The sequence below is a fragment of the Crinia signifera genome, chromosome 4 (genome assembly GCF_055691185.1).
Source record: "Crinia signifera chromosome 4, ASM5569118v1, whole genome shotgun sequence".
In the NCBI taxonomy this organism is placed as follows: domain Eukaryota; kingdom Metazoa; phylum Chordata; class Amphibia; order Anura; family Myobatrachidae; genus Crinia; species Crinia signifera.
Window position 1 is genome coordinate 139,281,424 of NC_139220.1, and position 25,388 is coordinate 139,306,811.

General features: G+C 40.3%; 1 protein-coding gene across 17 annotated transcripts in view; it reads left to right on the forward strand.

The window, feature by feature from the left end:
* Positions 1-25,388, forward strand: part of NAV3 (neuron navigator 3) — a 582,637-nt gene that overhangs the window by 392,631 nt on the left and 164,618 nt on the right. For 12 of the 17 annotated variants that reach the window (XM_083182606.1, XM_083182597.1, XM_083182601.1 and 9 more), the window contains 2 exons: positions 5,478-5,661; positions 11,992-12,060. In XM_083182606.1, the coding sequence (XP_083038732.1) occupies positions 5,478-5,661; positions 11,992-12,060 (253 nt within the window). Of the gene's footprint in view, positions 1-5,477; positions 5,662-11,991; positions 12,061-19,437; positions 19,496-25,388 lie in introns of those variants that run through there. The other 5 variants (XM_083182605.1, XM_083182612.1, XM_083182613.1 and 2 more) reach the window with 3 other exon arrangements.

Below are 25,388 nucleotides of genomic sequence, written 5' to 3' on the forward strand. Positions count from 1 at the left end.
AAGGCAGCTGACATCCGGTCACCAGGCGATTATCATGGAAATCCCCTGCATTTATATGGGAAAGCCCATGGAATGCTGGGTGTTATCATCGGCTTTGCCCCTCTGCTAGGTGCGTGCGGGATGGCAAACATGTAGTTCGCCATGCCCACTCACACCCTGCATCTGCACATGCTCAGATATGCTTATGCGCATAAGCAAAACATGGACCAAATCAACAGAATAACCCCCAATGTCCTCTTCATTTTTCCACTGTTATATACTTTAACTAAGTGATTTTACGTTTGTACACTTTTTTCGTCGACCATTGAATGATTTCGGCAATGCAAGCAAGGCTGCGAATGGATGTTTATGCAAAACATCCATTCGCATGCGTGCAGGGACATTCACCATGTGAGGGGGGTGGACGTTCATGCAGGCGGCATTTAGTTGGCTTTGGGAGTCAACCAGAATGACCCCTAAATGTTTACTCCATAAAAATGGTGTCCATTTATTTACAAATTATTTATTACCAGTTATTTATATGGCGCACAATTATTTATATAGCGCAGAATTGCAGCAGAATATATGAAGATTCACACCACAGTGGAGCTTACAATCTAAATTCCCTAAAACATGTACCTGCACACACATTCTAGGGATATTTTTTTTTGGGAGCCTACCAGTATATTTTTGGACTGTGGGTGGAGACCGGAGTACCTGGAGGAAACCCACACAAGTGCAAGGATAAATATTCAAACTCCGCACAGTTAGGGCTATGAGGGGAATCAAATGCATGACCTCAGTGCTTTGAGGCATTAATGCTAACCATTACACCGTCCATGCTGCCAAATCTAGTATCTTGGCCCCAGATATTTTTCCTATGTCTATCTTGTCTAAAAAATGTACCAAGCCAAACTAGAAAGCCATTGAGTTCAGTTCTAACACATCAAAACATGATCATTGTCCAGAGAGTACTGTTCTGTCTGTCCTTGCATTGTCCAATCACATTGTCTGTCACCCCAACTGTCATCAATCCTTTTGGATATGAAGATGTAGCTTTGAAAGAAAACTGACCTGGTTGACTTTAATTTTATGTAACTTTTTTGGTCTCTTTAAATGTTTTAAATAAGTATATACAGTAGTTAAATAATTTACCATTTTCTTCACATTTATTTCACTTGAAGCAATGCACATTTATTTCACTTGAAGAACATCTATTTTATTCATTTGTGGTTGTTAATTGTGCCAAATTGGACTTTAAAGACTTTAGGCAAAAGAAACAAGAGGACACTTCCTTTCAGTACATAAATAGTATAAGATTGTGTTACAGTATAATGTTGTTCACAGCTGTATCTGAAATCACAGTTGATAGTATCTCCTTTTCTTTGGCCACACTTTAGTATTGTTTTAAATTTATCACCTCTATTAAATGAATGAAAATATAATTGTTAAGCTCCTGTGACAAGCCATTTCTAAATTATTGTGCAGAATGTCAATTTTATTTCCGAATTTGTGTGTTTGCAGCAACACTGTATTTTCAAACTAATAATTAATAGTCACCATCTTTGAGCCACCATCATTTTCCAGCAGTCTTAGGTTGACTGATGCAAAAGAATATGGTCGACACAAAGAAAGGTCCATGCTAATTTAAAGTTTAAAGGTTTTTTTTGGGTGCCATTTTTAATGTTTCATCATCACCTGTGACCACAATCAGTGTAAATATGTACCCTCACAGGCCACATTAACTTCAGGCAAGGTGGCTCGGTCTGCTACTGTTGCGCTCTAGACAGGTTGCTATTCTTAATCGTGGTAAATAAAACAAAAGTAAAATGAAAAATTGCAAAAAATGTTTCACCCTTTCCAACCTATTGATTCTTTGTAACCTGTTGACCATGCACACTGTTGACCTTGTGTACCCATAGACTTATTGCATGTCAACCATATGGTGTTGACCTATTAGCTGTCATACTAGACCCTGTCTTTTACTTTGGAAACCATATTTATTACAGGTAGTTGTGGTGATACTGTACCTGTTTAAATTGAATGGTTTAGTTTCCTAGACAAAGGTTTGACTGTACAATAAAGAAATATTGACACATAAAAAGAACAATAATGGACATGGGAGTATTATGATTAAAGCTAAGGTGCCCACACATGTTGCGATTCTCACATGCAATTTGTACTTTTAGTTCTAATCGCATCACATCTAGTTCAAATCACAGCGACACGCACTCTCATGTAGTCCATATCGCTAGGCAAATTAATATGTGCAGGCAGGTATTCGGTACTACATCGCATTGTGTCTCATTCACCCTCTGTAGGGTATGACATGCGATACCTACTTTACATATTTAAATTACATTTTATAGTCTTATCCAAATCTTATGTAGTTCAAATAGGATGCAGTCAATTTCCCGGCATTCAGAATCCCGACACTGGAATCCCGACCGCCGAAATCCCGAAACTTTCTCCCGCTCGGCACGCTAATTTATTCTCCCTCAATGGGTGTCGTGGACACCCATAGAGGGAGAATAAATTAGCGTGCCGAGCGTAGCGAGAAATCGGGCCCGCTGCGTGGCGAGTGCAGTGAGCCCGCAAGGGGGGGCGCTCCACGTCCCCCCCCATGTCGGGATTTCGGCGGTCGGGATTCCAGCGTTGGGATTTTGAACGCTGGAATTCCGACCGCCGGGATTCCATACCGAATCCGTTCAAATATATATAAAGTTCGAATCGCATAGCACAAATTGTATAGCTCAAATCGCACATAGCACACATCTCACCATGGCCTTTATTCAGATCTGATCGCAGTACAAATTTGTTTGGAAAATGGGCAAAACCATGTGCACTGCAGGTGGGGCAGATGTAACATGTGCAGAGAGAGTTAGATTTTTAGTGAGTTATTTTGTTTCTGTGCAGGGTAAATACTGGCTGCATTATTTTTACACTGCAATTTAGATTTCAGTTTCAACACACCCCACCCAAAATGTTACATCTGCCCCACCTGCAGTGCCACATGATTTTGCCCATTTTCCAAACAAATTTGTACTGCGATCAGATCTGAATAAGGGCCTATGTGTGGGCACCATAAGTGTTTACTGACCTTTTATTGTAGGTTATTAAAGCGGTATAAGTGTCGCGCATTAGTGCAGGAATCTCAGGGAATACACCTAAAACTTTCCAAGCCTTTGCTGTAAGAAGGAACAGGGCCAGTAACTTTGCTTGAGCTTTGAATATACCTAATTGAATAGCTGAGGCAGAAGTTTGTTTGGTATTAGGAATGTTTTGTTCCAGTAATGTTTACATAAAAGTGAATAGACACTGTGTACCTTCACAAACCACTTACTACAGGTCATGTTTGGACATCTGAAGTTCTCTGGAGGACAGAAGATAAAAATGGGAATTGGGGCCACTCACAAGCCTGAGAAAAACAGCAGACAGTCCATATTTAGTTGGTTTCTGAAATCTAATTTCACTGACTCTGTTTATCCTTAAAATATTGTTATTGTAATGTAGACTACAATGTACCCTTGTTAAGTGAGATGTGGAATGTTAAAATGGTTTTTGGTGGCATCTTACTTTTCCTGGACTCTAGCAGGGTTGGACCTAAACCTTTTGCTGTCAGAGATGGCAACTAGACTGCCTAATACAAAACTATCCTTATACATAACATATTACTGTATAAATGTCACATGATTCATTATTAGATATATCACAGCTAGATTTAGTTGTACAGATACAGGTTTTTCTGGTAGTAAAATGTATTCAATAACCTATTTGATGCTGAACATGCAACTTATATTTCTACTAGGTGGCCCGTGCAAAAATTCCACATGCAAATAAAATACAATAATTTTATAGCAAAGTTGGTTGTTTGTAGTAGGATGCAAGAAGAACCGGTTTGTAGCCACTTCGAGTAGCCCAGCAATACTGATCGTGCGTTATTGACGCATCCAGGAATAGAACTCGAGGGCCAAAAGTCCATTTTTATCTTTGATTTTAAACAAACAATACAATGTGCAATTCTAAATTAACAATTCGTCCACGGCGGACAACTTTGGATCTTATTCTGTTCCGTTCGCGCGGGGGAGCGATGTTTAGCATCTGTGCATGTGCAGGTTCAGGGTGCAAACAGGCATGGCGAACTGCAAGTTCACCATCCCATTGACACCCACTAATGTGGACGGGGGGTGGCGGTGGGTAGATAAAAACTCTGGGCGTTCCCATGGTAATGAGGCAGACACACAGCTGCAGGGGGGGGGCAGGAAAATCGCTGGGCTGAAAATGCTCAGTGCATACACACTGCACTAACGCAGGACGCTAAGGAAAGCCATCCGCCCCTCACTCATCTGCTGGTAATAACAGCAGATAAGTGGCTGGGCCAGCGATGATGTGGGAGTGTGCATCAGCGATCACTGCCCCATACACACTGGGCAGCTTTTGAGCTCAAAGGCATCCAGTATGTATGGACATTTACACAGCAAGTTGGCTTGGTGCTGCCTCAAATCACATATATTCAATGTTAACTAGGCCTATATCTGTGTGGCGCTTATATGTTCTCCTTCTGTTTTTCCCTTCACTTCCAACAACATTCTGTCAGGTTAATTGGCTTCTCATGAAGTGAATCCTGGAAGATATCATTTCTGCTAAGACACTCCTTATACTGTACATTCAACTGTTTCATTATTTCTCATTAGTTATGTATGTTTTATTAACTATAAGATATGTTACTTTGTGCATATTTAACAGATACATAGCTTTATCTACTAAGCCTTGGAGAGAAATAATGTACCAGTCAATTAGATCCTTTACAGACTGTGGGGCAGATGTATTAAACCTGGTAAAGTGATAAAGTGAGAGGTGATAATGCACCAGGAAATCGGCTCCTGACAGCTGATTATCCCCACCTTATAGCCTTTTTATCAGGATTAAAACACATGCCCCTGTGTTTGAAATAAATGAGAGTTATGGGCTTGCTGGTACTTTATCTCTGTCCACATTATACTGTATATCTATACAACTTGCTAAATACACCCTTAAAGAACTACTGTGTACAGATGGTGAACGTAGACCAGGGGTAGCCAACCAGTCCTCGAGAGCTACCAACAGTTCACATTTTCCAGGTCTCCTCACAGAATTACAAATGATGTAATTAGCTCCACCTGTGGATCTTTAAAATGTGTTAGTCAGTAATGAGTGCACCTGTGCACCTGCAAGGTGAGCTGGAAAATGTGAACTGTTGGTAGCTCTCGAGGACTGGAGTTGGCTACCCCTGATGTAGACCATAGGACAATAATTTCTGTTGTTAACAAAGAAAATCAAGTAAGTTCCATTTGGCTTCAGTTTTCTGTACTCCCTGAGTTCACCTTAGGACACCTGCATAATGATTTGACAGCCCTAGTCAAACTTCCCACCTGCCATTGTTATATCAATGTGGAATTTATGAGTAGAAATTATACTTTGTAATATTCATTGGATTTTGCTGTTCTGTTTCCTTGCAGAAATAAAGAATGGAAATCTGAAAGCCATCTTGGGACTGTTTTTCAGTCTGTCACGTTTTAAACAGCAACAACATCAGCAGCAGCAGTATTATCAGTCATTGGTGGAGCTCCAGCAACACGTGACTCACTCCTCCCCACCTGCTGAAGGCAATCAGCCCAAAACACAGCAAGATATGCAGTCCAGGTAAATCACTGCTTAATGATCTTCATCGGGATTAAACCAAACAACAGAAAATCTGCCAAATAAAAGTCATTAATACAGTATGTACTATTTGTCTTTAGAAATAACGCAGGAATTTGGCAACGTACGTATGAATATTATTTGAACAAAATTGTCAGCATTTTACAATGTATAAAGAAAATTGCGGAAATTATCCATATATATGCATGCTAGTAAAGAATGATCAGCTTCCTAATCAGCACAATTTAAATGTTTTTTAAATTACCCTTATAGAGGTCTGTTTCTACATTCTTCCTCCCCTCAATCAGTTCTCTGCTGTAATGTGTACGGTGCCCATACATCTGCAGTAAGGAAATGATTCATTACCCCCCCCCTCAATTTAACGATTCCCCAATCCACCAATTTGTGCCCATACCTTTTTAGTGATGGGCATACTGTATCATTTTCAGTAAATATGGATTTGCCAATCTTTAAAAGCATCTTTTTAAAATGAATGGTTGGGAACTTGGCTGATCATCGCCGTATGCTACCAATCTACAGCCCTGATTGGTTGGTGAAATTCAACATGTTGCTATAAAAGGAAACAAGAGCAGGCATTTAAACATGTACAATGTGTAAAGAAAAAATAAAATAAATAAATATATATTACTAGCCTTATTGTCCTGATGATGGGGGCTTGACCGCCGAAACGTAGACAGGCCTTTTCCACCTAATGGATTAAACTGGTCCATGGTTTTTTCACCTATCAAGTCTCCGAGTGCTTTTGTATTCCTCTACATATATATATATATATATATATATATATATATATATATATATATATATATATAAGTTTTGGGCACTGTAACAACTACTATTTTTAGAAGTTTTATCATCAATAAATTTGAGTTATTCTTGCATAACTGTGTGGAGAGAGATAAAGTAACAACCAATCAGCTCTTCATTGCCATTTGTCCAATACATCCTGTAAAGTGACTGTTAGGATCAGATTGGCTAGTTCTTTATCTTTCTCCACTCCAAGCAACTTCATTCTTGTGTCCCACACAAAGACACAAAGGGTTGCCTATATGTTGAGTTGTGTAGTAATATAAAATGTGTTTAATGAGTGTATTTTTTAAACATGCTTTTATTACATAGCAAATTACATGAACCACTACGTGTTGTTTATTTTCTTAGTTCAATAAAATTACTCATGATGTTGCCCATAGCAACCAATCAGATTCTGTCTATCATTTCTCTATTGCATCCTTGAAAATAATAGACAACATCTGATTGGTTGCTATGGGCAACATCACCTCTTTTCATTGTTAAATGCTTTAGTAATGTGCCCATCAGATTCCTTCTAATGGAATGGTCTCTAAGGAATATCGGGGGAAATTAAATAGGATGAGAGAATCAGAAAGTGAGAGATTTGGTCATTTACAATGCAAAACCAGGCTGCTGCCACTTTTAAAAAAACTGGAGATTTCTTTGATCAAATCTCTCACTTTCTGAATCTCTCATCCTATTAAATTTCACCCATTATGTTGTATGTCTCAAAAGTTCTTTCCAGTCACATATTTTTATACGAAAGGGATGCTTGTGTGGAAATATACATTTGTTTTTAAGAATATGTGGTTAAAATAATTAAAGGTGATTTACTCTTCCACCCAGACTAAATATCAGACTGGGTTTACATTAAGTTCAGCAACTCTCCCTTGGTTCAGTCTATGGAAAGATTTGCTATATTGGAGCAATATTTACATTACAGGTAATAGATCATTCAATTGATTTTATTATTTCATAAAAGAAAAAGGTATTTAACACGTCATTTAAACAGTTTTATTGAAGAACTGTTTTTAAGAATTTGTTTATCAAAAAGTTGATTTGAAAACCTGTGTGTAGCTTGAACGTCACATGGTGAAGTTAATCGCTTCCAAATGACCATACAGAACCCATAAATGAATAATTTGCAGTTGTTGTAGCTCTCACATGTAGGCGTTTTTTTGTTTCCCAGTGGAAAAATAAATGACAGTCCTCATTAAGGGGGTTATTCAAACCTGCTAGCTAGGCTGTGCATATTTGCTGCTTAGTGAGCAAGTAAATGCCACCCGCCGAATGCATGCATCCCCCCTCTGCCTCCCCAATCCCTACACTGCAATGTGAGCGTGCATACACTTACACATCCGCTTGCATTCGGATGCACACAAAAATTATTAGATGGTTTCTCACCATTTCTCCTCTCTTAGCACGTAAAACTAAGCCTGGAGGTTACTTTGACCGTTCTTGTACAAATTTGGGGTGGGTGCTGATGTCATGTGACATCATCCACCCTAACACAAACCGGGCAGGGCTACGTCTGTGTCCGAAGGTGTCCGCCCAGCGTTTCCATGGTCACACCCAGCAATTTTGTTCGCACGCCCATAAAACTCTGGGCAGACCCCAGCGGCGTTCTATCATTTTGTGAACGCCCCGCTAAGTGTAAAACTCGCCGAAGCTGTTCGATCCGGGGTGTGCAGATGACTTTGTGCATGCACCATCGGAGACGGGGCCAAATTCGCTGCTCATCGAGCAGGTCTAAATCGGCCTGTACGTTTCGGTCATCACCTGCAAAAGTACAGTCCCTAAGGGCCAGGGAAATACTGTAACTGACTAGGTTGTGAATAACTTGATTTGATTCACATAGTATTAGAATCTTTGAGAACTGTGCTCCAGGCAGTTATCATGGTGATGAATTCTATGTTACGACATGCTATAGATATTATTGGTTAACTTTGAGTAACTCAAGATGATCCCATGATTCTGTAAAGCTTGTCAGGAGCTGGTTGGTGGAAACAAACAAAGGAATTGTTCCTTCAAAAATTCTTTAGGATCTTAATAAAAATACAGATAGGACTGATGATCTAGTTTGTCTTTCAATCACATTTTCCTTAATTATCCTGACAAGTTGCAGGATAATTATGGGATATTTATCCTTCAAATTGTAGGTCCGCAAATTGCAATATCCAGCTCATAGAACCCTAAGATTGGCTGTAATATCTCAGTATTTATCAACCTGTTACCTTTCTGGCAATCTCAAGGAAGTAATGGTCAGCTCTATTTGCTACACACTTTAATAGTTGTGATTTTAACAGTTCAGTTTCAGTTAGTTACTCACTTGTTTATAGCGGTTTTTGCATTATAATCCTATAGAACCTGTCTCAGCCATATATCTTCCCCCCAATTATTGTTTAACGTTTTGATACGTTGTAGCACAAATTGTACTTTTTGGTAAAACAGTCTCAATTTCAGTTTATGCTACTCCTTAAAAGAAAATACAATTGTACTGTATTCCACATTTCACAGAAATAGTCTCATTGTAGAGCTGGGATGGAAGTTGTGTATAATTCTTCTTCATGTCGTGGTTGGGTATAAAAGAAAAGACTGGTGGATAGAGCAAAATGATTTTAATTTGTTATTGATCATGCAATACAAAATTCAACCTAAGAGACATGCAACATTCACAATGCTAAATATGGAATAAAGAAAAGATCCCGCAGAACAGTTTACAGAAGCACAATCATGTATGTTCCAAATGGTATACACAGATATGCATCTAGCAGTGGGAAAATGCAGACTTTGTTAAGTCCAGTATGGGCAGTTTACTTTATATTTATTTGAATTTTAACTAAATGATTGTAGTGCTGCAAAATATTAATTCTTTTTGAACATTAAATATTGATTGAAAATGTAAAATCCAAATTTGTAGTAAAAAAGAGTATTATATGGACAGAGTGAATTGACCCTACTTGAGGATGTGCTGAATGTCAGCAACCAATTTTATACCCTAGGCAAGATTTATACCCTAGGCTAGTTCTCCCTAACACACCTGTGACCCAGTACTAATCTCCCAGCACAGCACCCATCACCGAGCACAGCACCCATCACCCCTTACTTATAGAAATGCTCATAACTAAAACCATAACTAGACATTTTGGTTCTTGCCAGCAAGAACATTAACACCTCAACCATCCATACTGTATTTTAGGATAGCACACGCCACACAGAGGGGCATCCGTATTCACATCATACGATAGTGTCCCTTATTCTCATTGCACAACATCTACTGTATTGCCCCTTATTTACGTTATGCCACCCCGTATTGCTCCTTGTTCACATTACGCCACACAGTAGTAGAGTCTCTTATACATATAATGCCACAGTCATATCACCCCTTATACACATAATGTCATGCAGTAATGACTCGTATACATAGTGCCGAACAGTAGTAGCACTCCTTATACACAATATTCCCCACATTATTACACCCCAAATTCTCCCCACCCTCCCTGCACTACCTGCTCTTACCCCACATAGAAAACTATGAGCCTCAGTCTGTCTGGACTTTAAAGATACTGAAGACCAGCTGCAGGTAGTCAGTGTAGGCTTAGCCTGCTGGATTCCACAAAGCCTCATGGTGTGAGGAGCTGCTGTTGATGGGTATGTGCAGCAGCTTTCCTCCAGCAAGCATTTCTGGTCATTTCTGCTGCCCCACTGTCTCCCTGCTCCTGCTGGCTCATGAGTTGCTGCCCCATCAAAGCTGAGCTGAAAATTACAATCGCAGTAGGACACCTAGAGCAGAGCTGGTGGCACCGTTCATCTGTAATATAGACATTAATGCACAAAACCAGTACCAAGCGCACTCTATTTGAAAGCGGCTTTCTTTTTTAAAACTATAAATTCAATAAAGCTAAATATATGGGATAGGAAAGAGCTAATCAAAATAAATGTGTGAAGATGATTAATGTGGTAAAATCATATGCAAAGTTTACATCAATTGTATAGATCGTTTATAGGGGTCTGTGGTTCCTGTTACACCAATGCAGGGACGTAGGCCTAATTCCCCCTAACTGCTGTCTTTCTTACTCCCATTCTCCTTCCTCCTTGGGTTGCGAGAGTAGTCAGATCTGCAGCCAGTTCATTTGTCTTTATAATTGTCAGGCAGTGTCCTCTGCGGGCATGTACCTACTGTACATATAGCCAAAGTGGTGCTATAGTTTTGGGCTGTGAGTTTCATTAGTGCTGCAGCCAGTGCCTGGGTCCCAACACTTATCATGCTCTATCCTCTGCAATGCATGCATGCAGACTGACTTCCATGGAACCATGGTGCTGCATCTGTGACAGGTGTGACACCGGCTGACCACTGTGAAATTACAGACTTGCTGTCTGCTCACAGGTATCCCATAAACCACCACTGGCAAGTCCTGGACCCACCACTGCTTACTGTCAATCTAAGCTGGTCCTAGGCTTGGCATGCATTCCAAATATCCTAGATTTACCTAGTTTTCCTATGCCTAGGATCAGCTTTGTAAACATGTATTATACATGTCATTAACATAGAAGTGTCTATAAGTTTGCATTGATTAAGACGAGCTGTCTCTCGAAGCCAAATGTACAGTAATTTGATTTGTACAAGGAGGAAAAAAAACGTGTGATTCGTGTTTAGCCTAGCATTCATTTATACATGTGGAACTAGCAAAGTTTATAATAGTCACAACAAATATAGTAGCTGAAACGAGTGTAGTATTTGAGGATCACTAAACGCTGTGATATAAACCACAGCCATGGAGGGTGCTGATTGTGCATGCATTAGCTGACTCATGTTTTGGTTGTACTGATAAGACACATTTCCTTCCTCATACACGAACATTTCTGTTTTCTGATACATGATTCTAACAAGAATAGTTTTTTCTTCATTCAAACATATGTGGTTTGTGGCTTTTCCAGAAAAATGTATTTATCATAGTCTACTTTTTTTCACAAATAATTGTGCTACTTACATTTTCAATAGGATTACCCTATTTGGTCACCGAGGAGCAGATTTATTAAACTCAGTGAAGTGATAAAGTGTCTGTTTTTTATCACCGCCCAATCAGCTCCTAACTGTGAAGTTTGAAAAAGGACAGGTAGGAGCTGATTGGCTGGTGATAAAAACCAGACATTTTATCACTTCACCGAGCTTAATAAATCTACCCCTGAGTACAGAATGTGGTTATTAACATTTCTCTGAATCTGCAGTAGAGTAATTACAGTATAAGCCTCTCATTTTCATGTATCCATTTATGTAACTGTAGTGTATGTCTTTATCACATCCATTTTAATATCTGTTCTTCTGTTAGTAAGTTACTACACATTGCAGCAAGTTAATCCACTGTCGCTGATTGTGTATTGCATACATTGCATTTGGTAAAAGCTTGGTTATATCACAGCGCTGTCATTGTAGTAATGTGATCCATTCATCGGCCTGGTGAGTTCTGTTTTGCTGCATGTTGTTGAAAATGCTTCTACTTATTTGTTTTGTTTCTTCTCACGCAGTCTGGCAGCCAGATACGCAACTCAGTCTAATCACAGTGGGATTGCAACAAGTCAAAAAAAGACTACTAGGTCAGTTGACAACTCTAATGTATTGTGTGCTAGTAATAGCCATGTACAGTATACTGGTGCCCTATTCTGTAGACACAAGCAGACATTAGGCAACCCACAGCATCATATTTACAGCATCAAGCTGAGCTGCAGGACAGCATCTTTTGTTTAAAAAAAAAAAAAAAGAAAAAAAAAAAATACTGTGTAAAAAATATTGCTTACAACCTATATAGATTGCCACCAAAAGTTGCATGCCATCTGTTATTAGTATTACTACTCTATGTAATAAAAATCCACATCTTTAAATGATATGATTGATAATACACCAAAGTAATTTCTGAACTCCTGCAGAGAATGTAGTCTATGGTGTTCATTATCCACTGTATCCCTGTCTCTTTCCAATAATCAAAGTCCTAAACTACTGTATAATATTTAACAAGGAATAGGCTGATGTCAGTCATTGATGTTAGCTGTGTAAAAGATAAGATCCATTAGCCAGGGAGTGCTAGCCTACCGTCTTCCTTTAGAACATCAAAATGATTTCCCATAATAAGTAGTCAGTGTTTTGAGTCAAAATGCTTTATTCTTTGCATTAAAATAATGAGCTTCATAAAAACTCCCCCTTATGAAATACGTAAAACTTTATCAGTGCAACATGAATCAACCTTGTTGCCAGTTTTCATCTCTGCATAGTTAATGGGTGTGTATATACAGTAATACAGTGGTAAGGGTCTACAGTTATTAGGTCAATAGTGTCTAGGTTTATCCTAACAGGTCCACATGCACATAGGGGAAAAGGGCGACACAAGCAAAAGGTTGACGTAAGTTTTTCACATTTTCTTGGTGTCAATTTGTAGATTTGAGCATGTGGATCCCTAATTAATGCACCGCATACTCTTGTTTGGCTTACTTTAGTCTCCATTCAGTGGGCCATGTGACTTGCTCCACTACAGCTGCGCTCAGCACATTTTACTATTTCCAATCCTAGTCCACCTGGATGGAAAAAGTATGAAAAAGATAGAAAAATTGAAAAAAAAAAACTTACGTCAACTTGTTAAGTGTCAACCATGTCCACCTATTGGGCATTATTCAGACTTGTTCAGACCTGGTTGCATGGCTGCATTTTTAGCAAATAGACAAAATTTGGGTGAGTTATTTTGTTTCTGTGCAGAGCAAATACTGCATGCTTTTATTTTTACACTGCAATTGAAATTTCAGTTTAAACATACCCCACCCAAATCTAACTCTCTCTGCACATGTTACATCTGCCCCACCTGCAGTGCAACATGGTTTTGTCCATTTGCTAAAAAAGCAGCCCTGCGATCATGTCTGAATTGGGCCCATTGCCCGTATCCACCCAATGCATGTCAAACCAAAGTACGGACACCATAGGTAATATAGAATAATACTGTATGTCTATAAGCTGATCATCCACTATACACGCATATCAGATCATTTATATGTGCTTTAAATATGTGTGCTATCTTATGGTAGTTTGCATTATGAAATTCCTGCATTGCTCTATGGAGATAATAATAATAAGCCTAGAAATAATCTTGATTTGCTCAAATCATGCACAAAGCTTACCCGTTGCGTCTATTGCAGAAGTGTGTATTTCATTCCTGTCTCATTTACATTTTTGCAATGCTTGACCATTTTAATTAAATTGTGTCTTCTTACTGTTTGTGAATATAACCTGCTAATTATGTTACTTTTGCTTTCAAGCTTACATGTACAGTATTCATTAAAGTCTTTCATTGTCAGTTCTAAAATCTCATTCATTGAAACATTTAATTTTTACTTTCATCTATAAAAAGTCATTTTAATGTAAATTGATTTTTTTCCACTTTTGCAACATTGTAATTTAAAATTAACAGCACAGGTATATATTTGTTCTAGTGCAGAACACTTGCGAAATATGGGTAGGTATGGATGAAAACCATGTACAGTATACCTGTATATTATGTTGATGTTTTATTCTGACAAATGTTAACAAAATATTTTACTGGCGTGATTACAATTGTCTAGTTTGTGTTACTATATTGTGGAAATATATCTGTACAATGATCGTATACATAATATTCAAACAATGGGTATGTTCAGGAGCCCTGAGAGGGAGTGCCTATGTGCAGCAACTTCTGGACTCTATGTTGTACACACTAATAAAGGCATTCACATTTTGCAGACACAAGTCTTCGCAGGCACTGCGTACCCTGAGATGTACTCGCAATAAAAAACAGGCACATCAGGGCTGAAGCTGATGTCACAAACCCTCCCCTAAGCCAGCTTGGCACGCCTGCATTTTCTCTGACACTCCCAGCATGCTTTTAGGCACGCCCTATGTTACTTTTAGCACTCCCAATAAAACTGTCAGTTTCCACTCCGACTTCCTGTCACAATCACTGTCAATGGCCAGTGAACAGAATTAGTTGCACCAGTTAATCATAGGACAGCCTTGCACAGTGGTATTGTGAACGATACCCATGCGCAGTATATCGATAATCTCTCAATGTGTGAATCGGGCCCTTAGTGCAGCGCAGCTATTATAGTGAGGCAATGGTGCTTATCTAGATGTTTCTGTCTTGACCTTAATAGCAGGATTTGCAAACAAGCCTATAGACCTTTATAATACTTTAATATTGTAATAATTGCACATTTATTGAGACACAAAGGTAAATGAAATAGACATAAATGCATTATCACAAAACAACGGAGTTTGGGCCTGATTTTAGTCTGATCGGTCCTGGGGGTATTTGCACTGGGGACGCGCAGCGTTTCCTCGGTGTACCCACCAAAACAGTGGCTGGAGCCCAGTGGCAACTCATTCCGTTGTCTCTGTAGCCAATCAAATGTCTGAAATCATAATATTTAGCTCAAGTAACCATGTGCTCTAGTGGTTTTGTATCCCAGAATTCAAAGTCCTAAACATGCTGCAGCTGCAAGTTTATACTCCTTGATGAAAACCTTATATAAAGTGCATACATTTTTTAATGCATCTGTTAGCTAGGGTTGCATACAATACAGCGTATATGTCCTTTTGCATATGATGTATTGTTTGCGTTGCCATTCAATGCTCCAGGATAAAATAAATCCCTGTGGCAGCTATGGTCGATCTCCGGATCCAATTAGATCCAATGTGAACGGGTTCGTGCATTAAATCGGAATCGGAAGTTAATGAAATATGATATGACACTTTTTACAATATTAATCGGCTCGATGGGTCAAAAACATGTGAAAATCATACTAGTGTATGGACACCTTTAGAGTGGGGAAAGTAACACCCCCACTCCAGATACAAACCGGGAACGTTCTCAAAACAATCCAGCTGGAGCTTCTGGTAATTAAAGCAGCCTTCACACTCTCGCTGGGCCAACACTCCACTTTGGGACTTCCACAGATAACTACTATACACTGTCTACTGGAGCTTTTAGTTAAACATTCTTAAGCAGCTGTTTATTATTAACTTTTTTTATATCAGCGTGATGAAGGCTAAACATAAGTAATTGTTATTATTAAAGTGATGGCAATGTTATATATTGCAATTAATGTTTTACATTTGATACTATAACATATTATATAGTGTCTTGACATTTACTTCCCTACCAGTGTTATACTGTATAAGATATACTCATTCTTTATATAAGCACAGTTCCTTATTGTCTTTTTTGTTTTTATTCTTTTTTTGGTTGAATTTTAGAACTAGTTTAATATTTGAAGAAGCTGCTTCTATTTTGAATTCACAATTTGGTGTTGATATATCACATTATTTATACCTTTTTTTTAATATACTATTTTTGAATCACAATTAGCATTGAGGACATTTTCTCTTCTTTGTGACTAGGAGACATGTTTTATTACTGCAAATAGATTGATGCAGAATAATTGTGAAATATTGAAATAGGCACATTTGACCAATCAGAAATGGCCACTAGTCATCGCTGTCACAACTTTGTAACTTATACCAGAAGTTGAGCACCTGCAAGCAGAGGCGTAGCAACGGCGGAGCCGGTGGAGCACACGCTCCAAGCGCTGGAAGATAGCATGGCGCCGGAGCTGTGCCGGCACCGGTACCGCCAGCTCGTTCGCCCATTCCCCCGCTCCCCTGCCCGCTGTGTCCAGGTCCGGGAGAGAGACGTGCACTGCTGATATGTAAAATTGGTACTTATGTAATATCTGGACTCCCGTTTTTCTTATGAGACCGCGTACCCTCGTGGGGCTCGCTGCGCTCGCCACGCTTCGGGCACGGTGGCTCGCTGCGCTCGCCACACTATAGAAAATCAACTCCATGCGTAGTTGGATAGTAGGGGTATGAAAAAATGGGGTGCATTTAACATGGGAGCCCAGATAATACATAAGTACCATAAAATTCACTTCTCAGGCTGGATCGCTAGCCAATGGGCGCTTGCGGTCCAGCAGCCAATCAACTGTTGGCTGCTGGACTGCGAGCATCTATTGGCTAGCGGTCCAGTGGGAGATATGAATTTTACATAGCAGCAGTGCACGTCTCTCTCCTGGACACAGTGGGGAGCGGGGGACAGGACGCACACTGGCAGGGGGGAGGTGAGCAGCTGGCTATGTAGGTGTACTCCCTCCCTCCCTACTGCAACTGCACCCACCCTACTGCAGTCACCCACACACCCTACTGCAGTCACCCACCCTCCCTACTGCTGTCACCCACCCACCCTCCCTACTGCAGTCACCCACCCACCCTCCCTACTGCAGTCACCCACCCTCCCTACTGCAGTCAACCACCCACCAACCCACCCTCCCTACTACAGTCACCCCCCCTCCCTCCCTCCCACCCTACTGCAGTCACCCACCCTTCCACCCTACTGCACCCTCCCACCCTACTGCAGTCACCCACCTACCCTACTGCAGTCACCCACCCTACTGCACCCACCCACCCTGCATATAGTATGTCATGGGCATTGCGGAGTGTTATATAGTATGTCATGGGCATTGCGGAGTGTTATATAGTATGTCATGGGCATCATGTGTGGGCTTATGTGTAATTGGAATTACAAAGTTCACTAAAATGTGCAATGGGCATTACGGTGTGGTATAATGTTGGTCCATGTCCACTTTTCACTGCGCAGGAGCCTCACCTACTACAAATTGGGGGGGACGCGAAACATGACCTTGCTCCGGGCGCCGTAGCACCTACAGTATGTTATGTTTTACATCCTTGCTGGCGGGTCGCCAGAACGTACGCGCTGGCGACCCGCCAGCAGCCTCGCCAGCGAGGAGACTGAGACGCGCGTGCGTCTCGCGCGCACGCGCGTCTCAGTCTCCGTCGCTAGCGCGACAGAAACCCTGTCCGTCTCCGCCTCAGGGAGACGGACAGGGTTAGGGGGGGTTAGGGGGGGTGCGGGCAGGCGGCGGGGACCCCGGGTTACCGCCGGCAAGCCGGCGGGGACCCGGGGGAACGGATGGAAGCGCCGTCGGAAGGGGACGCGCGCGCCGCTCGTGCGCGCGCGTCCCCTTCTCACCATCGCCATGGCGCTGGCGGGGGATGGCGGCTGGCGACGCCAGCGCCATCCTCTGCAAAGATGGGACCTGACCCATCTGTAGCTACACCACTGCCTGCAAGTGATCCACCTCCAAACAGAATCATGGGTGAAATGTAATAGGATGAGAGATTCAAAAAGTGAGAGATTTGGTAAGAAATCTCCAGTTTTTTTAAAGCGGCAATCATTTACACTAACAGTTCAATTTTCTTTTGCAGTGTAAATGATTGCCGCTTTAAAAAGCTGGAGATTTCTTACCAAATCTCTCATTTTCTGAATCTCTCATCCTATTACATCTCACCCCATGTGTCTGCTTTGTACTCACTATGGGAATGATTTTTTTTGTATGACTGCACATCTACTCTATTTTAGCTGGATCTACATGCGTCTTTCCACCACAATACTAGTCTCTTTCTTGCAAGGAGTTACAAGTAATAAATGCTGGTATGGATCATGGTACACGATACACATGATACATGATACAAATAGACATTATAAAGTTGGGGACTAGCCTGTATCCTCAAAATGATTTAGAAGATTAGTTCTTTCCTGTGTTCTCCTTTGTAGTAGATCAAATAAAATGGTAAAAAAACAAGAAAATGTGTATGGTATAGTATGATTTGATGTAAAAAAGGCTTAATGTTAATACTCTCGGGATATGGGGGTGTGATTAGAATTGTTATGGGTCACCCAGTGAAGTAAATTCTGCTGAGGTCACTTCCAGGCTATGACAATGCTCATCATGTGTTCCACTGTAATACCGGTGAAACGCAGGTGCTTCCACCGGAGTCACTTCTGGGCTATTATATCTCCCAGCATGCGTTCCACCATCATACTGGAGAGACACACAAACAGCCTACCCAGAAGTCTCTAACACATGAGAAAGGTTGACATGGTCTTGGTCAAGGTTGACAAAAGGTTGACGCAAGCAAAAGGTCGACATGGAAAGAGTTCAATGGAAAAGGTTTTTTTTTTGGGTGTGTATGCCAAAATCTGCTAATATGGACACCGTATAAGTGTACCACATACCCTCACATGGCTCTCTGCACTAGCACACTTTATAATATAACTCTATGCCCACTTAAATTGTGAAGGAAGAAAGAGTTGGTTATAAAAACTGTGATAAAACTGTGGCTTGTTAAGCTAGGAGAACCTAAAATTAAACTGGGAACGTTTTCTGATATTTAATGCTATTATTTACAAAAGTGCCTCTGTCCCAATAAAAATTAAACATTAGATATGCAATCTACAGTAAAAAGGGAGGTTTAAAAGGGTAACATTTTTCCCATTCAGCCTTGCAAAAAGTGCTAAAATTGCTCCATGAACTTGAATACTCTGCTTGCCTCACATCTCTGACTGTGCTTCTAAAGGTCCATACACACTGGGCGACTATGCTTAGTGTGTATGGACAGCGATGATATATGGAGATATATGCATATGGAGAATTTACTAACTCCGCACAGTTAGAGCCATGATGGGAATCAAACCCATGACCAAAGTGCTGTGAGGGAGTAATGCTAACCATTACACCATTCCTGCTGCCCCAGCATGGCTGTACATGCACTGCCAACCGAGCTCCTGGCATTTATCCTGATCCTTCCCAGGGGAGGAGTACATTTATCTGAACGGGGATGCTCAGCAAGTGCTTTGAAACATTTTCTAGTGTCTAATTTTACTCTTTGCAACTAGAAACAGTAATGCAGTGTGCTTTATTAATATGCTTTATATTTAACTCCTCTTCATAATAACTTGAGTTTGAGTGTTTTAAATCCAACTTTTCAATGTTGAAAGTGAAGCAGCACATGTTTATTATTAACTGTGAGAGTACATATTTGCATAGTCGATTGAAGAAGATTTAAGCACATACCAGAAGTCTGTGAACACAGTACACACATTAACCAACAGGACAGAGGAACAGTCTCATACTTTTGCCGTTCTATATAAAACAGGTAATTGAAGGAAATTCTTCTTCTATTGCTAAGGATAACTTGACTGAGGTTTCTGCACTTGAACAGTATCTAAAAATTGGATGCTTATTTTAAAAAAGACCCATTTGTACTATAAAAGAAAAATGGTATGTGAATCAGAAATATGATAAATGTAGTTTACTGAAACAAAAGTTTATATGTTATCAGAATGGCATATTTATTTTGTTTTGCATTCGTTTCCAAACAGACATTTTATGAGCAGATTTTTTTTTTAAACAATATACTTTTTTTGTAACATTGTAATTATGATTACATTGTATTTCAATGTTTTGGAACTCAATTTGGGTTATTCAATGTTGGCTGATATTTTTGATAAATGAAAATATCGGCCATCGGAATTCAATCCCGGCTATTTTCTTACTTTGTTTAAAGTCGAATCTGCATTGTTGAAAACTGCCGCTGGTTTGTCGAATTCATGGACATTTTTGGCTATCATTGGCTGTTTTTGACAATCCACAGTTCGACAATCTTTGATAAACCTCAACCCTATTCTGTCCTTCCACAGCCTAACCCTAATACACCCCCCCACACACACACTTACACTTGCCTTCTTACTTACATCTCCAAGAGTTCTGTATTTCACCCGTTGGATCCTGCCATCAGTATTCTGGTGGTCGGGACTGTGACCATTGGGAGGCTAACTACATCCCCTCAGGTCAGCTTCTCACTAAGAAGCACTGGTGTGCATGATATTTTCAGGAGGATCATTATACAAAAGTGTTTATGTACTGGACTGTATGTACTAGACTGGACTGAAACTTTTAACACTCCTCGGAAACTGGTGCACTGATATTGAAGACTAAATGCACCTGTCCTTCACCCATTGCTTTTGTTTTTTTTGCTTTACTATACAATCTGGGCTGGACTGGCCCACAAGGGCACAGGGCAAACCCCCATTGGACCTTCACTGCCTGTAGCCCCATCTCCTCTAGGGATCAGGTTCCAGATGGTGTACCTACTGTACCTTATATGACTATGGTGTATTTTCTATAGTGTATTTCTGTTATTAATCTGGTAATTATCATGCATGCACCAGCAGTGTTTACTGTATACATTTATCAAGGGGCTCAGCTCATGCTTACTTTAGTGGTAAAAAAAACCAGTGTGGTGGCTGGCCACACCCCTAAACATGGGCCCCGACCACTGCATTAACCGGTGGGCCCTTCATGTCCCAGACTAAGGGGATTATTCAATGTTGGGTCATGGCTGTCGAGCTGGCCAGACAGCTGTGACCTTGTCTCGTTCTCGGTCTGCTCGCCCGAGAATTTGCAGGCGGGATTCAATGTCCCGTCTGCCGCGGGACAAGAAGACTGCTTATGAAGTTGGGCTCGTTCTGCCGAGATCCCCTGTTCAAGGCTGTCAGGGAAGACAGCATTTAATAGGGCTGGATGGGCTAGATAAGGCTAGATGGTGCAGGCATCTCCCCCACGTCGGGAGATGGCTATGAGATTGAATATCCGACTAACACTGTATACATTCTCTTTTGTTTGCTTTTTTTTTCCCAATTAAAATTAATTGAGCACATGAATGTTGGGTTTAAAAGTGTTCTTAAAACATTAGAAAAAATTATACTAGTAAAAAAAAAGTTACTTTCAAAGGAAAATCCCTAGCAGCAAATATTCTGCTAGAGATTTTCCTTAGAAAGTGCTCACATAAATTCTGCATTTTATATGTTTAATGAGAATTTTTGCTAGCCATAGACATTTATTGTCAGGTTTTCGGTAATTGTACACAAATGGATCGAATGAATTAGGTTTGTAATTATGTGTTACTGGTTTCCACTTATGATTTGTTCCTAGTTAAATATTAACGTGGGTTTTCCATTACTGCAGGACTTTCCCACAGTCTTGGCAAATGATGTCATTGATCCTACGGCTCCTATTTAATTTGTGGTCTGTTATAAAGTGTTGGTGTAGGTCAAGGCTGCTGCGGTGCACAGAAGTCTTGCGGCTTGAGATGATGTTTTTGTTTGGCTCGCAGTCTCTGAATAACGGAACACTTAGACACTGATATGCTCACTTGCTCAGATTTGATCCATGGCACAAATTGCATAATCTACTGTTTCTGCCATTAGAAATAGGTTTGGAAATACGTATGTGTCTACGGTTACTCTTGCATTTAAACTGCTGAGCTCTTGGTATTATATATTGCTGTATAGTAATATGTTCAGTAAACATCTGTCCAAAGTAGTATGACATAATGGCTAAAAATGAATTACGTTATATGTTGTGAGGATTATCATTTATTCTCATGTTGCAATGCGTAGCATTTTTCTAGTACAATTTCTGGCTGTTAAAAATGAATCTTAACGACAGGTAAGTGTCTTGGTGGTAAAATTGACTAAGATGGCAGGTCTATTTAAGGTGGTAAGTTTTTCCGCAGCAACCAGTCACATTATGGAACTTATGCTGCTCTCATCGCTCCCCCGCATGTTCGAAAGGAGGAGCGATGTTGAGCATCTGTGCATGTTCATGCGCATTTATGCGCATGTGTAGATGCTTGGTGGGAGCTTGGTGAACTAGCAGTGCGGGTGGGGGGCCTGGGGCTGTGGCGGGTGGTCACGCTCATGGGAATGCACACCATTTCATGGGCGTTCCCATGGTAATTTACCCGTGAGGCGGGTGTGGGGGGCAGGCAGCTGAAGTTAGCGGATGTCAGTTGCCCGCCCAATTCCTGCACAGGGTGCTCGCAAATGTAAGACATCGCCGACCATTGAATGGTTTCTCCGCCACACCCAAGGCTGTGAATGGATGTTTATGCTAAACAATCATTTGCAGCCGTGCGGGGGAAGTCACAAAACGAGGGGGTGTGGCGGGTGGCAGTGCGGGTGGCGTTGCATCCACATGCAAAGCTGCAAATTTGCAGCTTTGCATGTGGACCAGAATCAGGCCCTATATGTATTATGTTCTAGAGCAGGGGTGGGCAATTATTCCAGTAAATAATACTGGGGTGGCCACTTAACACTTCCAGTAAATATTCGAAGCCTGCACTCAGGAAATTGGGGGTATGACCACTCAAAGGGAGTGTGACCACTCAAATGGGGGGTCCTTGAGTGTAGTGTACCACACCATATACCCCTTATACACTTTATGTACCTTATGCAACACAATAGTAGAAACCCCTTTACACATTGTGCCACACGGAATGATTCAAAAGTCACATGGAAGAAGTCAAAATTCAGCTTATGCCACACAGATGAAGCCAAAATAACATTACACTACATGGAATAAACTAAAATTCACATGGAATGATCCAAAATGTACCTTTTGCAACCTGGATTGAGACAAAATTCACTTTTTGCCACCCGGATTGAGCCCAATTTCACGTTATGCCACCTGGATTTAGCCCAAATTCACGTTATGCCACCTGGATTGAGCCAAAAGTCACATTATACCACACAGTTTGAGCCAAAATTCACTTGATTTAATCCAGTAATAAAAACAAAGCAGTATCCAGTATCATGCTGTTATCAATCATATTTGCAGGTCCTTTCTCTCAATATAGAGATACCAGTTCCTATCGCTCCTCTTTCTCCTGGACCCAGATAGCAGATTCTACTACCATAACCCCCCCTCCTCTCCCATGGACCCAGATAGTAGCTTCCACCATCCTCTCCCCTGAACACAACAGCTTCTGCCACCCTCTTGCATCCCTGGCAGAGTTTAAAGTGTTTCCTTCCTCCCCCGGCACAGTTTTTACCCTTCCCTGGGCACAGATAGCTGTATTTGATAAATGGCAGTTAGAAACTGATTGGCTTGATATTTATTACTCTTTATAGCCCTCGTGTTTATCTATTTTTAAGGCTTAACCCTTTCCCGACGCAGCATGTTTTTGCCTTCCTGACAGAGCCCTTTTTTTCAAATCTGACATGTATCACTTAAGTGGGGATAACTTTTTTTTGCTTTTACTTATCCCAGTGATTTTGAGATTGTTTTCCCGTGACACATTGTACTTTAAATTAGTGGTAAATTTTGGTCGATACAGTTTTTTTTTTTTTTGTGAAAAATACCAAAATGTCGTAAAAAAATTGAACATTTTGCTATTTGCAAAATGTAAAATTTTCTGCTTGTGAGACAAATAATCATACCACTCAAAATAGTTAATAACTAACATAGACCATATCTAAACTTTATTATTACATCATTATTTCAACTTTCTTTTATTTTTTTTGGACGCTAGGGGGCAGCAGAGTCTAAATTTTACACATCAAACAGTAAACGCTGCTTTTGGCTGTTCACGTTTGAACAGCCAATCACAGCGATCGCCCATGGCGGGGGGCATCGCTGCCCCCCCTGGGCAATGAGGGAAGATGTCTGCTGTCAGGGACAGCAGACATCGTCCCTCTGTCACCGCGTCTCTAGACGCGGTGACAGTTACAAGTCATGACGTACATTTATGCCATGTGTCGGGAAGTACATCCCGACCATGACGTAAATGTACGTCAAATGTCGGGAAGGGGTTAATACATCTGCCTCTACAGTATATTATTTTACTTACTTGGCAATTTCCATAGTTGTATGAGTAAAAATGCTGTGATTTTAAGAATAGCTGAGATGTTCACACGTACAGTAGTTTTGTTGCCAGAATAAAATAGTTTATTTAATATCCAATCTACAAGGGAGATTTAATACCCAGCCAATAATCGAATTCCCCTTTATTTATTTTTTGTCAGTTTTGCATAATTTGTCTTGTACATTTTTTTTACCCACATTGGTATGGCAGAGAAATAGTCTCAGATTGTGACCTTGTAAAAAAGGAAATTTCATAAGTTCTTTAGTAAACAAAAAGGCTAAAGGTCCATACAGAAAGAGCAAAACTGTAAAAAACAATCAGGCGCAAATGGTATTTACAGTATAATGTTATTATTCCACCAAAGCAAATATCAGGTCAATAGACCTCAATTATTTAATATCTATATCACCAAGCTAATTGACTCAAGGCTGCTCCCATTTGCAACACGGAAATTGCTAGGCAACAAAAATGGAAAATTATCTATATACCTTTAATTTATCTGAATGTAAGTATATTATAAGAGAGCGCCACACAATCAGAACTCAATTCATTGTTTTTAATAATAAAGAAAAAGTAAAAAACAATAAAAAATTGTATACACATACACACAGATTTTCAAGATAAAAATACAGTTTCCAAAAAATTCTAAATATTTAGAATTTAATGACAATATATAGCATTATCCAACTCCAGATTGTTTGATGTATATTATACTGCCACTTTTTAATAGAGTTAGTATCACCCTTAATTGCTGTAATTCAGTGCCCCAATGTATATGCAGGCTTTATTGTGGAGTCAGTATCCAAACTGCAATTATTTAAGCAGCAGCTTAGAAGCTCAAAGCCCCATGCTCAAGAGATTAATTTATACGACTGTTACGGTGGTGGTAACAGCAGTAGCGGTCCGGCAAAATGGTTTTGCAGTGTAAATGATTGCTGCTTTAAAAAAAAACCTGGAAATTTCTTCCCAAATCTCTCACTTTCTGAATCTCTCATCCTGTTAAATCTCACCTTTAGAGTCTGATTCAGATTTGTACATAATGCTGATGTTCACTCTATGCACTGTTTCTTGGTGCATGCGCCAAGGTACACTATCAATGCTGCCTGCAATCAGCAAGAAAGATGTAGTGCTATGTATTGCTTAGGGCCCATGAGATCTAAATCCACCTCTGACTGTATGTTTCTATTACTACAAATCCCCCTTCCTTTCTTCCTTTAGGCCTACAGATGTGTTCTCATATTCCTTTCCCATACTGCATACTTTATCTTCAATTTTACTACGTTTTTCACAAATGTACATCTTAGCAAAAACCTAGTTATGTGGTGGAAAAGGTTGTACATTG